The 15,695-nt window shown below is 37.5% G+C and overlaps 1 protein-coding gene across 1 annotated transcript in view; it reads left to right on the top strand.

The window, feature by feature from the left end:
- Pten (phosphatase and tensin homolog) overlaps positions 1–15,695 on the top strand; it is a 66,225-nt gene that overhangs the window by 42,702 nt on the left and 7,828 nt on the right. The window contains exons 6-7 of the mRNA XM_059253767.1: positions 1,764–2,002; positions 13,178–13,319. Coding sequence (XP_059109750.1) covers positions 1,764–2,002; positions 13,178–13,319 — 381 coding nt within the window. The remainder of the gene's footprint in view (positions 1–1,763; positions 2,003–13,177; positions 13,320–15,695) is intronic.

Raw genomic sequence — 15,695 nt, 5'->3', positions numbered from 1 at the left:
TGGGGCCGTTCTGTCCCAGAGCCTGCAGAGACTGGCATGGAAGTCAAAAAGAGGTAGGTACTGTAAGCGATGGATTGATGTTTATCATCCAGCACGCATGTTAACCATGGTCTGAGAACTGGCGAAGCATGAAGAACTACGTGAGAACAATTTACTAGGAATCTTTCTTTTGTGGGATAGGTATAGGCTACTGCTTATTAGGAAGCATGCCACAATAGAAGTTTACTTCGTTTTAAATGTACATTTTAATAGACTGTCTTGATGGTCTTGTGTGTCACTTGTGAAATGAGATTGGGAGTACATTTAGTAAGATGATTAAGTGAAAGCTAGCCTGCCACCTATGTTACTGCATGCCATTGTTTACCAAAGAGCTGTCTTTTCACAGAGAGGGTCAAATGGACTGTTCTTATCCCATTTTATGATGGCTTGGTTGGGATTTGTCATAAGTTTTGCATATTAGATAATATATCAGATAATTAGAACAACAGTATCCATCAGGATTATTATTTTATTTTTGAAATTTTAAGTCAGTGTCTCAGTGCCCCAGGGTGGCCTTGAATTCATTGTGTAGCTGAGGGTGACTTCAAACTTCTGATCCCCTGATCCTCCTGCTTTTACCACTTCCTCCTGCTTTTACCTCCCAAGTGTTGGGGTTACAGATGTTCACCTCATCCTCAGCTGTGTGTTCATGCAGAGCAAGAATGAACTCAGGGCTTAGTACTATTAAGCAAGCACTTTGCAAACTGAGTTACATCCCTAGAGTTCTAGTTAGGAATTAAGGATCTCAATAGAGTAGCATCAAGATAGATACTAGTAAGATAAAAATGAAGAGGGATAGAGCTGAATGAAGCCTTGTTTCTAGACAATAACACCACCATCACAAAGCTCAGCTCTGACTGTAGGGAACAAAAACATCTTAGAGTCTTAATGTGTGTGAAAACAAATCTGAAACTTAATTTGATAAATGTTACTACAGTTGTATGCTTTTTGTGAGTAATTAATTTCAGGGGGTATATATACACTATATTTTACATATATATGTACATATATGTATATACACACATATATGCCTTTCAAGCCATCAATATATAATTACAATATTTGTGAGGCTATTTTAAAAATAAGACACTTAGCTGGGCAGTGGTAGCTCACACTTTTAATTCCAACACTTGAGAGGCAGAGGCAGGAAGATCTCTGTCAGTTCGAGGCCAATGTGGTCTACAGAGTGAGTTCCAGGACAGCCAAGGCTGTTACACAGAGAAACCCTGTCTTGAGAAACAAAACCAATAATAATAATAAGTCACTTAGTAATTTTATTATGAGATACAAAATCATTACTTTCTATAGTTGACTCTATTAATTAATAATCTGTGCTTTCTTCAGAACACGTTTTGTGATGATGCAGTACTATTTGTTATTGCTCCTTTTGTTAGAAGTTACTCCTTGACAAGAGGCCTGTGTGACATCCATTTGGATTCAGCTCTACTGATATGCTGTGACGTGTTCCCTTCATATAGCAGATTCCTCCTTCGTGGAGTGAGGAGCACAATACTTGTTTTCTTGTCTAATGAATACATTTAAGAATTAATAAAAGACTTTTATTAAAAAACTAGGTTAATAAGCAATAAATTAAATTTCCCTGAAAGTTAGGCCTCTTTTAAGCAGCAGTAAGTTTATATATAACATTTTTAAAGTTAACCTACTTTTCAATAAAAAATTGCGGAGATATCTTTTCTTACACTGAGGTTATCTTTTTGCAACAGTTGCACAGTATCCTTTTGAAGACCATAACCCACCACAGCTAGAACTCATCAAACCCTTTTGTGAAGATCTTGACCAATGGCTAAGTGAAGATGACAATCATGTTGCAGCAATTCACTGTAAAGCTGGAAAGGGACGGACTGGTGTAATGATTTGTGCATATTTATTGCATCGGGGCAAATTTTTAAAGGCACAAGAGGCCCTAGATTTCTATGGGGAAGTAAGGACCAGAGACAAAAAGGTAAGCTGCATTATTATTTCCCTTTTCATCTTTGTGGACCCAAGAATTTATTGGGAAATGGACTTTCCCCCTCTTGCTTTATTGAGGTGTAACTGAAAAATAAAATTCTGATCTACCTCACAGTGCATGTGTGATGTTTTGAGAAATGTTACTTTGTTGTTACCCCAGTCATATCCACTTAGTATATCCCTCACCCCCTGACATCTCTGTCCTTCCTTCCCTGTACTGAGAACATTTGAGATCTTGCTGCTGTGCTGTGCAGTCTATGTGTCCAGCTCTTATTTTTCTTGTCTAATAGAAATTTGTTGTACATCTCTCCATTTAAGAGATGAACTAGTATCTAATTTAAATTTTGTTTTATTGAGATAGGATCTCTCCATATGGTTGAAGGTGGCCTCTGAAGCAAACTTCCCCACTAACTATACTGGAAATCTTTATGAAGTTTATTAAATAAAAGAATAATCTTGATATTTCAGAGACATACATGAAAACAAGATATATTTTGTTGATAACCTGAATGCCATTACCTAGTAAAGCATGATATTCAATTTAATAGTAAATCAAAACATTTTCTGGTATGAATATTTATTAATATAGTTAGCTAATCAAAGATTCTCTTCATTGGTTATTCAGAAAACTAAAGACTTGAAAATGAGTGACATGTTTAGTCCGTAGTACAATTTAAAGCAAAAACAAGTTCTTTTTCAGAAGACCCATTTCTTTAGAAAGTAAATTGAAAAATGTGTAATAAAAGAAATTTTTGTGTATTTCTTCTCCAAAGATCATGCCTAAACCACTCCAGATAAATTGAAAAGCTCAGGGTAGCAGTGAATGTGGCCCATCACAAGATCATAAACTTATTTAAACATTGAATTGTTTTATAATCTTTTTGTAATCCAATTGCATGGTTCTGGAGTGTGGACTTTGTAAATGACAACATCATTTTGCAATGTCAAAGAGTTGTACATGGCTGCTCTAGGAAGTAAGACAATTTGAAAATTGATTCTAGATTCTAGTATTCAATTTGTTCTTCTGCCACCCTTCCTTCCTTCCTTTCTTCCTTCCTTTCTTCCTTCCTTCCTTCCTTCCTTCCTTCCTTCCTTCCTTCCTTCCTTCCTTCCTTCCTTCTGCCTCCCTCCCCTTCTGTCTCCCCCCTCCTCTACCCTCTCTCTCTCTTTCTTATTTTCCTTTTAAGCCCTAAGTTTATCTCGCTCAGCTTTGGACCATAAATAGAGGTGATGATACCTATGATGCTGTGAGTGCAATGGTCCTGGGTCCTACACTTCTCTTTCACCTCCCGTTTTCAAACCCTGTTTTTGTAGCTGTTTTGAGTTTGTATAAGGACGTCAAAGGACTGTTGACTGGTATGAGTTCTACAAAATTACACCTTTGATACAGTTTAAAAAAAAAAAAAAAGTCCTAAGCCAGAATACCAGCTTCAATTGAGAGACTCAAGTCTGTGTGTTATACCTCTTTCTAAACTCTGATGAAAACTGTAAATGTTCTCACATTTAACATGTGCATGGTCTATATATAATCATAAAATTTTGTTGATAGCTTTTCTTTGTACTCAGACCCCAAAACAAAATTCATGACCAGGGCATGTTTGCTAAATGGTTGTATTCGTCTTTTAAGCTGCAATTGCTTTAGAAAGCCAGATACAGATAAAAAGCCTTAAGATATCCCTACCTCAGGAATGCTTCTTTATAGATGATATAAAGGCCCAGAAAAGTGAACTGTTGTGATCAGCATTATACAGTTCATGATAGCATTTAGAGTACAAGCGAGTCCCTTGCCATGTTGTTCAATTCGTTTGTATAATACCAAGTTTGCAAGTTCTGTACTGCAGATGGAACTTTGAGACTGTTGAGGATGTTACCTCTTTCTGGGCTCTCCTAAAAGGTTCAATGATGCTGATGGTTTTTGAAAGGCTTCTCAGTCTTATGTCTTCCTTTGCAAACGATCATGTTTAATAAGGAGAACAGGACAAGATTGCACATCTTATAAATATAATGCTGTGCATTTCCTTACTATTTTTGCAATTTTCTAATAGCTTTTAAATGTAAAAGAAAAAGAAATCATGACATTTATAAGAAGATGGACTGGAAGTTTATTTTAAGCAAAACAAACCTGATCAGAAATACTTGTTTTCATTCATGTGAAGAACCTAGATTGGAGGTGTGTGTTTGTGCATACTGTCAAACTAGAAAGGAGGCCGTTGGGAGAGGAAGAGATCTCAAGAGAAGATGGGGAGGGGGAAGGCAGCTACATGACATAAAAGCAGAAGGAGCTCTTTGGGAGAGGGAGATGAATCAGTAGGAAGTACAATGATTCCTATGTGTGTGGAAATGCCATAATAGAACACGTTATTAGCAAAAAATAAATAGTTAGACAAACCTTAAAAGGCATCACACATTTGCCTAATGGTCAGAGTGGTAGTGAAATGATGGATGCATTTTAACTTGTTCATCACAAGAAAAGTGAGTACAGTATAGCTGTTTTAATACAGCTGAGAAATTCTTCCTGAGAAGTGAGTACCTTATAGTAAATATAATTGATTACTCAGAGTGATTTTATTCTTAAAACGTGTGGCAGTACACACAATGGAATTTTGCTTGAAAATGACATAATAATACCTAACATTTCGTATGGTAGCTGAGAATCCCTCCTTAGTCATACGTTTACCCACTTCTTGTCATTTAGGTTGAGCCTATGGATTTGCACTTACGTAATTGTAATTGTAAATGACTGGAGGGGAATACTTTCAAAATCTGTTTGTAGTTTGTATAGAATTCGTTTTACTAGAATTGTCTTTTATTACTTTGCTTATATTCTTAATTTTAAGTATGAAGGGACCATAAGAAGCTGAAGAAAATTATGTTTTGGTCCAGAATCTTCTTTTTCTTCTTATTTTAAAGGAGGCAGCACTTGGCATGTGAAAAATTTGTGGACTTTTTATAGCTTCTCAAAATACTGTGACTAGGTCTTGACATATAGACATGGTGCATATTGGATAGATAAGCTGATCATAAAATGTAGCATTGTCTTCTTAATGCCCAAACAATACTTTAGGGTTTGTCTACTGCAGAGAAGTCCAATAGTTGATACTTCCTATAAAGAAAAATGTCCCAAGGATGAGATAACTGCTCAGGGGAACAAAGACTCATCTTTTGTTCAGTAAAACAAAAGAAGTTTGTTATTCCGTTTCTCTGGAAATAATTTACTTGTATAGTTGATATTTTACTTTATGAAAGTGTGGCAAATTGTCCAAATGCAAAGCCACGAGGGTACCCCTCTCCCTATGCTGAAAGTTACCTTCTGGGGCTGGTTCCTATTTGTTCTTTGCTGTTTGCCAATGCACTTAGATTTCAGTACTGCAGTACATAGTTTACATTATGTAAACTACGAAGAAAGAGGAACAACCTCTTAAGAATGCTGGTGAGTGCATAGTTTGGAGTGATTTCCCAAACTGCTGCATTAAAGACACAGTTATTAACTTGACTTAGAGTCACTGCTCTCTGCTGCCCTCGAGTAATGGCAAGTGAAACAAGCTTTAATTTTATTTTTTTAAACTTTTAAGGGAAAAGATTGAAAAGATTTCAGTCTTCTCTTTCTTTGGTTCCAAATTGGTTATTAGAAAGGTATGTAAGAGAGAGAGAGAGAGAGAGAGAGAGAGAGAGAGAGAGAGAGGAGAGAAGAGAGAAGAGAGAGAGAGATGGATGAGCTCAGTATCTCAGCTTGTCAAATTTACTAAAATAATAATGCTAACTTTAATATCAAGGGATTTCTTTATTTTTTCTGAGGAGTGAAGTTTTATAACCTGTTATCAGTTTTTTTTCTGTTTCATTTATTAAACTCCCTCATATCATAAATTTTCTTGCTTGTTCTTTATTTTAAACCAAACAAGCTATGGTTACTGTCCTTAAACAAAACAAACAAAATTCTTAGTGTTATTGAATTTGCTGTGACATCAGTTGTCATGGGGTAAAGTGTTCTCTTCTGATACATACTATTTTAGCCTGTCGTTCAGGCCATAGGTTCATAAAGTTGTGCAATTTTATGCTTTGAAGGACTGACTTAATTCAAAGTATGTCTGCAAAGATCGAGCTGTCCTAAGTCATACTCTTTGTCATACTCAAAATCATGTTTCCTGATTTTGAAGCCTGTATTCTCCCTGCTATACTAAGTTATACTCAATTTTTCCCTTTTCTTTTTGATTCCTAAAATAGAAAAATAACACCTAAAAAAAAGAAAAATAGCTGCTTTAAATGTGTGAGTTTTCCAGTTTCAGGTCAGAGAAACCCAGCTTAAAGTAAACTTAAACAGAAGGGACGATTATTGACTAATATAACCTATAAGCTCAAGTCTGAACCTCAGTGCTCAGCAGCTGTCAGGAATCTCCTTTCTTCTCTCTTCCTTTTTTCTTTCTTGCCTATATTTCGGAAAGGATCCCTCAAGTAATGCCCATCTGTGGTCCCGGCAGCTTCAGGCTTGCATTCTTAACTACTTTAACTGCAAAGGGAAGAGAACGACAGTTTGATCTAAAAAAGTTCCCAGTGCAGGCTCTGATTTTCCTGGACTAAATAATTAGCATGTACCTCTCTTTGAACCAAATGTTCTTGCTAGGGAGTGGAATCCTCTGATTGGCTCGTGTATCTGAATTGGAGAATAGGGTTCAACACTTACAATCTAGGCAAGGAAATAATAACGGCTAGAAATGATCTGCTTCACCCTTGTAGTAAAGATTTTGTAGGTCATGTCGTACCGTTTAAAGTAAGTTATACTTCATGGAACTGAAGCATGATATAGTACTCCAGATTTCAGAGATGGGAAAAACTGAGTTAAGAGAAGTATGGCCTCGTTCAAGTCACTTAGTATTCCTGTTTTTAGGTCACCTGAGTCAGATTCATGTAGATCCATGTACTAATTTTGCGCAAGAAAATCACGTGCAGCATATTAAACTATATTAAAATAGAGGCAACAAGGCTGGCCATGATATACTTGGGTAATCCCAGCACTTGAAGGTAGAGACAGGAGGATCAGGAGTTCAAAGTCATCTTCAGATACTGTAGCATGATTGAGACCAGCCCTCCCCCAGAAGGAATCGAGAGGTTATAATGATTGGGCTGTGGTGTTACAAAGGTTACAATCTCAGCTGTTTGGGGGTTGAGGAAGTAGGATAGAGGCCAGAGTCTTAAATGAGACCCTGTCTTAAAAATAAAATATATGGCCGGGCGGTGGTGACGCACGTCTTTAATCCCAGCACTCAGCACTCGGGAGGCAGAGCCAGGCGGATCTCTGTGAGTTCGAGGCCAGCCTGGACTACAGAGTGAGTTCCAGGAAAGGCTCAAAGCTACACAGAGAAATCCTGTCTCAAAAAACAAATAACAACATATATGATAATATATACCTTGCAATGTTATGGGAATGATAGAAATATGTTTTTAATGTTGGAAAGTAGTTACAATAACACTATTTTATGTTATAATAATAATAGTCAAGCTTTAAAAGCCACGTTCTTTCCTTTGTTCAATTACTGCCTTGTGATTTATTATGAACATTCAGAAATGTAGATCTCCCTTTTCAAGCAAATACTTTTAGATTGAAACATGTAAAGTATAAGTTTAGACATGGAAAGTGTTTTCCAGTTCACTAGGAAAGTTTGTTCAAATAGAAAATTACTTTAAGAAATTTAAGTTGTAAATTTATCTTATAGAAGATGATCTAGATTGAATGCATGTAAGATGAACATACATTACATACTGTGTTGTAATATGCTTATCTAGTATAGTAGCCTTATGGCAGTATTATAGACCTAAAAATGTTTGTAATCTGTACCCTTAAGTCTGTTTTTCAAGAGTTGGCCAAGTATGGTGGCATATGCCTTTAATCCCAGCACTTGAGAGGCAGAGGCAGGCTGATTTCTATGAGTTCAAGGTCAGCCTGGTCTACAGAGAGAGATCCAGGACAGCCAGGGCTACACAGAGAATCCTGTCTTGAAAAACAAAAAGAAAAAAAGAAATTAGCATTAAATAGTCAATGCTTAAAAATAAAGAATCAATGAAAAATATACTGGGAAAATGTAAATTTCCAAAGCACATGACAGATCTTCAGTATCTGAATAGCATTATAATAAAAAAGCATAAAACTGATCAAAGATGTCATTTTACACTAATATAGCAGATACTCCACATGGACACTTAGCAGTTATGAACTCATGTGCCAAATGGAATTAAATGCATTAAGCAAAAGCTGGAAAATTAAAATAAAATGAAAAGGTAGAAAACAGTGCTAGAAATCTTGAATATACTCTGAGGAGACACAAAGCAATGTATATGTATGTATACAGTGAGGAAAGTAATACAGTTAGCACATAAATGCTTCACAGTGTCCACTTACTTAGATTTATTAATGACTCATCAGACTAACTCCAAAGCCTCCTTCCAAGCCTTGAAAGTAGAAACAAATTACCTTATTCATGCTGACAGTTGAGTAGAACTGCAGGTTAAAGTTTAATTCAAGTCTGTATGGAAATGTGAAGCCATTTTCATAATTTTTGAGCCATTGAAGAAAGATACATTCACATTAAGATTATTAACCAGTAGAAAATAAAGACAAAAATATAAATGAATGAAATGGGGAAACAGCAAACTATTTGGATTAGTAATCAAAACACTGACTGTAGAAAACCAAGCTAGTGTTTTGAGTGGTCTTTAGGGTCCAATCTGGGTTTTGGTAACTGAATAGATGTGTGAGAATCAAAGATGAATATTGTAAATGGATTTAATTTTGTCTTCCTATGTATGCTTGTGTTTAGCCAGGTAGTTAAAATACTAGCTGGTGCGTGGAACTCCAGCCTCCCCTGCTGCCTAAAGCCTTTGCGTGGTTCAGGGCTTCACTGTATGCATCACCACTGCCTTTCAGCTATGGGTGAGCTCTGGTCACACACTGCAGTTGGTTTGTGTATTGTTTACCTATCCACTGGCTTTTTTCAGAAGGGCCAAGCATATAAATGCTTGTGTTAATCGGCATCATACCCATTACTTGAGAAAACCTAAAATGTTGAGAACTATTTATTACTGTACACTAATGTGCACCAAAAATAGAGATCAAGAAAAAAATATCTGAACCTCATCAGCTGCTAACTTGACAGCCCAGTCTTACCGACTTGCATTTAGTTTCTTTTAATTAATTTATTTAAAGTCTTGTGATGGTGGTCTCATTATGTGGCCTGGGAGTTAACTTTGACCCAGAATGCCTCAACTTCCCAAGAGCTAGAATTGCAGGTATGTGCTACCACATTTATATAGCTTAAATTTTTTTAATTTAATCTTTTGACTAGAAATAAATTCATATGGTTCTGAAGTTTATGTTGTTAAAACAGCAGCTGCAGCAGTAACGGTCCTCATCCATCTCCTGTCTCTTTCACCTAATTCTCTTGCTTTCCTTTGTTTTTCTTTTTCTTTTTTTTTTTTTTTTTTTTTTTTTTCCCTAAACAGTGTTTCTCTGTGTAACAGTTCTGGCTGTCCTGGATCTCGCTCTGTAGACCAGGCTGGTCTGGAGCTCACAGAGATCCACCTGCCTCTGCGTCCCAAGTGCTGGGATTAAAGGCCAGGTGCTATGCTATCTTTTACCTCCATAATTGTCAGTGGCAACTTGTGTGCTAAAGTTGCACAAATAAGGTTCTCTAATGTGCAGTTTATATTAAATTTAAACACTTAGTATATGTATATTATTTGGTATTTTTAACATTTTTAAATTTTTTTTTCTTTTTAAGGATGTATTTATTTATTTTATGTATATGAATGCTCTATGACTTTATGCCAGAAGAGGGCATCAGATTGCACTAGAGATGGTTGTGAGCCATCATGTAGTTGCTGGGAATTGAACTCAGGACCTCTGGAAGAGCAGCCAGAGCTCTTAACTGCTGAGCCATCTCTCCAGCCCCTTTAACATCTTTTGTGTAACTGTGTTCACTGTTTTATCCTCATGAGAATTCTATTAAGAGGGTACATGTTATTGTCCTCATTTTCCTAAAGAAACAAATGGAAGTTTTATATTTTGTCGGAATTCAAATATAAGTTTTGATTACTGAATGTGTGATTTTCACTCTAGCCAAAATCTTAAATTGCTAATCATGATTTCAAGAGGTTTATATCCCTTTTTCCTGTTTGTTTGTTTGTTTGTTTTTGAGACAGAGTCTCTCTTTATAGCCCTGGCTGTCCTGGAACTCACAGATCCACCAGTTTCTGCCTCCCCAGTGCGGGGACTAAAGCTGTGTGCCCACTCCTGGCTGGCTATATCCACTTTGAAACGCATGTAGAGCAAAGAGACGGAAAGACAGAGGGAGAGGATGAGAGACTAGAGCCCATATTCCTGTACTTGCAAGTCAGCACAGTTCTTTGATGGTTTTTTTAGCTTTTATGTCTGCTCACCCAAAGAAGGATGTTGTGTCTAGAGTTCTTAACACAATAGAGGTTTGGATGTCATCAGTAAATTAAAGAATAGTGTAAATATTTTTTCTTATGAACATAAAATTCTACAGTTCTGTTTGTTGAACCTGGGCCTGTCATAGACCAAGCTGACCTTGAACTTCTGATCTTCTTGGTTGTGCCCAAGTATTGAGATTACAAGTGGGCACTACCGTGCCAAAGCTACTGTTCACTTTTTACTGTTAGACTTGGTATTTATTATCTGCTTTATATTTCTAAGTTGATTTTTCCCTAAACTATATTGTGTAGCAGAAAAATATTTTTCTTTTTTTTTTTTAAAGATTTATTTATTTATTATGTACACAGAAGAGGGTGCCAGATCTCATTACAGATGGTTGTGCTCCACCATGTAGGTGCTGGGAATTGAACTCAGGACCTCTGGAAGAGCAGTTGATGCTCTTAACCTCTGAGCCATCTCTCCAGCTGAGAAAAATATTTTTCATTAGTGGATGCATTGCTACATATGTGAGGTTTTTTTTTTTTGTTTGTTTTTTTAAAGAAGAGTCAGGTCTCTTAAAATTCATCTTTTTGAGTTCTCTCTCTCTCTCTCTCTCTCTCTCTCTCTCTCTCTCTCTCTCTGTGTGTGTGTGTGTGTGTGTGTGTGTGTGTGTGTGTGTGTGTGTGTGTTTGTAGGACTGAGTGTTCATCCTCTGGTGCCATCCATCATGTTCAGGCAGGGTCTCTCATTGGTTTGGAACTCACCAAGTAGGCTAGACTGGCTAGCCTGTGATCCAGGGATCTGCCTGTCTCTCCCTTCTCAGTGCAGAGATTATAAGCATATACATGATTGCATGGTATCTTTTTTTGGTTTTTTGAGACAGGGTTTCTCTGTGTAGTTTTGCGCTTTTCCTGGAACTCACTTTGTAGACCAGGCTAGCCTCAAACTCATAGAGATCTGCCTGCCTCTGCCTCCCGAGTGCTGGGATTAAAGGCATGCGCCACCACTGCCAGGCGCATGGTGCCTTTTTAAAAATATATATCTATGGAGGGGGTTGGCTGGAGAGATGGGTTAGAGCACTTGTTGCGCTTAGAGAGGACCTAGTTTCAATTCCCAGCACCCACAGGGTGGTTCTTAACCGTCTGTAACTCTAGTTCCATGGGATCCAGTGCTGCCTTCTAGTCTGTGGGCACCAGGCATACCCATGGTACACATATGTAGGCAAAACACTTGTATATATAAAATAAATATTTAAAAAACTAAGACAATATATATACATGGGTTCTGGGTCCTTCATGCTTGCAAGGCAAGCACCTTATTGATTGAGTCATCTCAGCCTCTGTGTATGGGGGGTAAGTGTGTGTGTGTGTGTGTGTGTGTGTGTGTGTGTGTGTGTGTGATCTTATGTACTTCTGCCTGGCCTGGAACTAACTATGTACTGTGTAGCTCTGGTTTGAACTTAACAGCAATCCTGTTTCAGCCTCTTCTGTAATAGGATTACAGGTGTGGGGCACCATACCTGGTTAGGTTCCCCTTTTAAAATACCACATCAATTATGTCTTTTAAACATTTGCACTACCTCCTTTTTTCTAAGCCATCTTATGCTTCCCCAATTTCTTTAAGGAATGGATAGCACAAGGATGGATACCCTTTAGTATAGGCAGAGTGGTCAGCTCCCAAATAACCACACAGAGACTTAGTATTAATTATAAATGCTCGGTTGATAGCTTAGGCTTGCTATTAACTAGCTCTTACAACTTAAACTCATTTTTTTTTTTTTTTTTTTTTGTTTTTCGAGACAGGGTTTCTCTGTGTAGTTTTGTGCCTTTCCTGGGACTCACTTGGTAGCCCAGGCTGGCCTCGAACTCACAGAGATCCGCCTGGCTCTGCCTCCCGAGTGCTGGGATTAAAGGCGTGCGCCACCACCGCCCGGCTTAAACTCATTTTTACTAATTTACATGCTGCCTTGTGGCTCATGGCTTGTTACTTCATTTTTTACATGTCATGCTTTCTCCGCATCTCCTCGCAACTCTGCCCTTCTTCCCAGTGCCCTCTCTGCCCTGAAAATTCTGCCTTGCTATTGAACAGCCAGCTCTTATTAAACCGATAAGAAGTGCCTTGGCAAAGACACATCTTCATGGTGTATAAAAAGATTATTTCATGAACTTTAGTACCTCTGCTAACAGGTATTTGTTTATCATTCAGCTGCATAGTCTTTGTTGGGCTCTAAGAACAGAATCTCATTTTCTACTGCTTTTTCTGCGTAAAGGCCGCACATTTCTCTCTGGCGTGCCAATTCTGATACGCTTTTGCTTAGAAAGTACGTAAGCAGGTTTGTGAAGAATTATGTGCTTAATGAGTCCATCTTAGTGAGAGGAACCTTGGGTATAAAGAACATAGCTATAGTACAGAGGCTATTGGCTATTACTTTGGATATGTAGTGGCCCTTGCTTATTGGGTTTATAGACCAGAGTAGTATTTAATCTTTGAATAAATGAGGTGTTTAATCACTACATTTTAAGAATATCTTATATTTTTCTTTCTTTTGCTATTGCTTTCATTGATTCTAATATTAAGTTAGATTTGAGTGTAGCCACTTAGAGAAACTTTGGAATAATCCGGTTATCATAGCAATTTAGTGCAATAACTTCAATGAAATTCTTCTTTTGAATTTGACTTCTCTTTTTTTCCCCCTGTTCATTTCTTTTAAATTTGACTTCCCTTTTTTCTTCTCCTGTCCACCAGGGAGTAACTATTCCCAGCCAGAGGCGCTATGTATATTATTATAGCTACCTGTTAAAGAACCACCTGGATTACAGACCAGTGGCGCTGTTGTTTCACAAGATGATGTTTGAAACTATTCCAATGTTCAGTGGCGGAACTTGCAGTAAGTGCTCTAAATTCTTATCCTTCTGTGTATTGGAAAACTTTTCTTAACATATCAAAATGTGTATGTAAAAATTTAGAAATACATTTACCTGGTTAAAACTTATGTAGGAGAGTGTGTTTCTGAAGTGTTGGAATTAATTAGTTCAGTTGTTTAGCTCACTGGGCTAAGAAAGCTAAGAATGGTGAATTTTAGTGTTCTTGAAGCCAGTTATATTTATGGGAGAAGTGTTCTGTGTTACAGCTACCTCTTGCAATCTCTATTCTGACCAAATAACTGAAAGACACTGACAGGCCAGTTGGAGAGTGGCAGTGGGATCACCAGTTTACTAGTCTTGGAGCAGGAACCAAGTCCTTCATCTGAGGGAGACAAATGTTTACAGTCATGGTGACAGGGAAAGAGAGAAGCCACAGCAGTAGCCTCCCAATACAAAGAGTAAAAGGGTGTGTGAGTCAGGATGTATGGAGAAAACTTGGATGGAGCTCTTGGTTCTGGCCCTCGGCCAGTGACCTGACCATGTCATTTGCCTCGCTGAGTTTGCTTGTCAGTAAAATGAAGAGATCTTGAAATCTGACCCTCCCTTGATGAGTACTAAGTCATGACATTGGTGTTGCCCTGTAATCCTGCTCTCGGCCTTAGCAGCTATCTGCCTCCCCTGCATCCACCCCCCTCAGTCGTTTAGATCTTGTTCTCTTTTCCTGCAGTCTTGACTAGAGTTCTTAGCAACATACCTCTAGGAATAGGATGCCCAATACCTGGGTCCCACGCAGTGATCTGATGACAGGAGAAGGTGTGGGTGGAATGCACATAGAGAATAAACGGGGGAGTTTGATGCGGGCCCATAACACCAGGCTGCTGCACCATCTTTTTTTTTTTTTTGGAACAATGTTTTGACACTGAACATCTTAAGTGCTACCTGGGAGTGGTCAATTATATTTTATACTTAAGAATGTATTTTATTTGTATTTATAATACAAAATGTCATAGTTTTAAATAAATATCACTCATTAGAATCCCTTAATATTATTTTACAGATGTTTTGCAATTGGTTAGTGATTTTAGTTTTTAGCTTTAAGCTAGTTTATTTAGATAAACTAATTTGTTTCTAAAATAATTTATATAGAGAAAATTAATTTCTTGAAGTCATCTATCTTTGTCTGATGGGTCTGATTACCATGAGTGTGACAACTTTATCAGAGGGCCCAGATTTATTAATAAAGCTTGTTGGAAAGTTCTAAGGAACATCACTGATCCTATCAGTATAACTTTAAACTTGAGTACAAGGCACAATGGACTACTGAATGTGATTGACCTAAGAACTTCACCAGATTCGTAGAGAAGGAAACAGGATGAAAACTTACGTTCTTTCTGTAGCTTATATATCAGTGTAAGAGCCAGACAGGTGATAGCAAAGGCAAACAGGAAAAGCTCTTCTCCAGAATCTTAATGACACTGGCCTGAGCTCACCCAAGGTTCCCTGTCACTTCTGTTTTGCCTGCCTATGATGAAACTCTGGTGTGTTTGGATTTTGGTTTCACAATGCTATGCTTACATCTCTAGACTTAAAATTTAGACTTAAAAATTCTTTTTAATCTTTAAACTTTTCTAGTTACCTATTTATGTGCTGGGATTTAATACTGTATATTGAAGTTGTATTAAAGTACTGCTCATGGGGGTTTGTATGCATAAATTATAAATGCTGTGTTCATAAAAGGTTTTGGAAACTGTTAATTTCATGGAGAAAGTCTGCCATTGGAAAACATGTACAGTTTAGACTGGCATTAAGTCTGAAGGAAATACTGCAGGCAATAGGAAATAGGTTGAACTGAAGCACAACAGAAGGAAATGAGCTGGACAGGAAATGAAGGTACGCTTGACTGTCATAGCATCTTGAGTGGGAGATAATAGACTTGAAATATTGGTGTCATGATTGTTTAGGGACTTTAGCCATCTTTTAAGGACAATTGTACATTCTGTAGAAAGTTGTGATGTAAGAGGGGAAAGAAAAAAACCAGTTATGTATATGACTTGCCAGATTTTGCTAGAGCAATAAAATGGACTTTGTTTGGTTTTTCTTTAGCTGTTGTGCATATCCAAAGATTTTGTTAAAGTTTTGATCTTACTCAGGTGGATGGTTCACAGAAAGATGAAAAGTACATTTGGAATTTGGAGACGTAAATATTATCACTTTGGCTTTAAAGTTGTTTCAAAACTAATGAAAACAAGCTGTTCATGGGAAGATCTGCAGTGGGGCTGGAGGTTTGTCTCGGGTGCAGTACTTGACTAGAACTAGAAAGCACAAGGCCTTGCCTTCAATCTCCAGCTTTTTTTTTTTTTTAAAAGATGCCCCATGGTTAAATCCTTGGTGGATGTGAG

The sequence above is a fragment of the Peromyscus eremicus genome, chromosome 1 (assembly GCF_949786415.1).
Source record: "Peromyscus eremicus chromosome 1, PerEre_H2_v1, whole genome shotgun sequence".
Classification (NCBI taxonomy): domain Eukaryota; kingdom Metazoa; phylum Chordata; class Mammalia; order Rodentia; family Cricetidae; genus Peromyscus; species Peromyscus eremicus.
The sequence above is the reverse complement of the archived record's forward strand: the minus strand, read 5'-3'. Positions and strand labels throughout refer to the sequence as shown.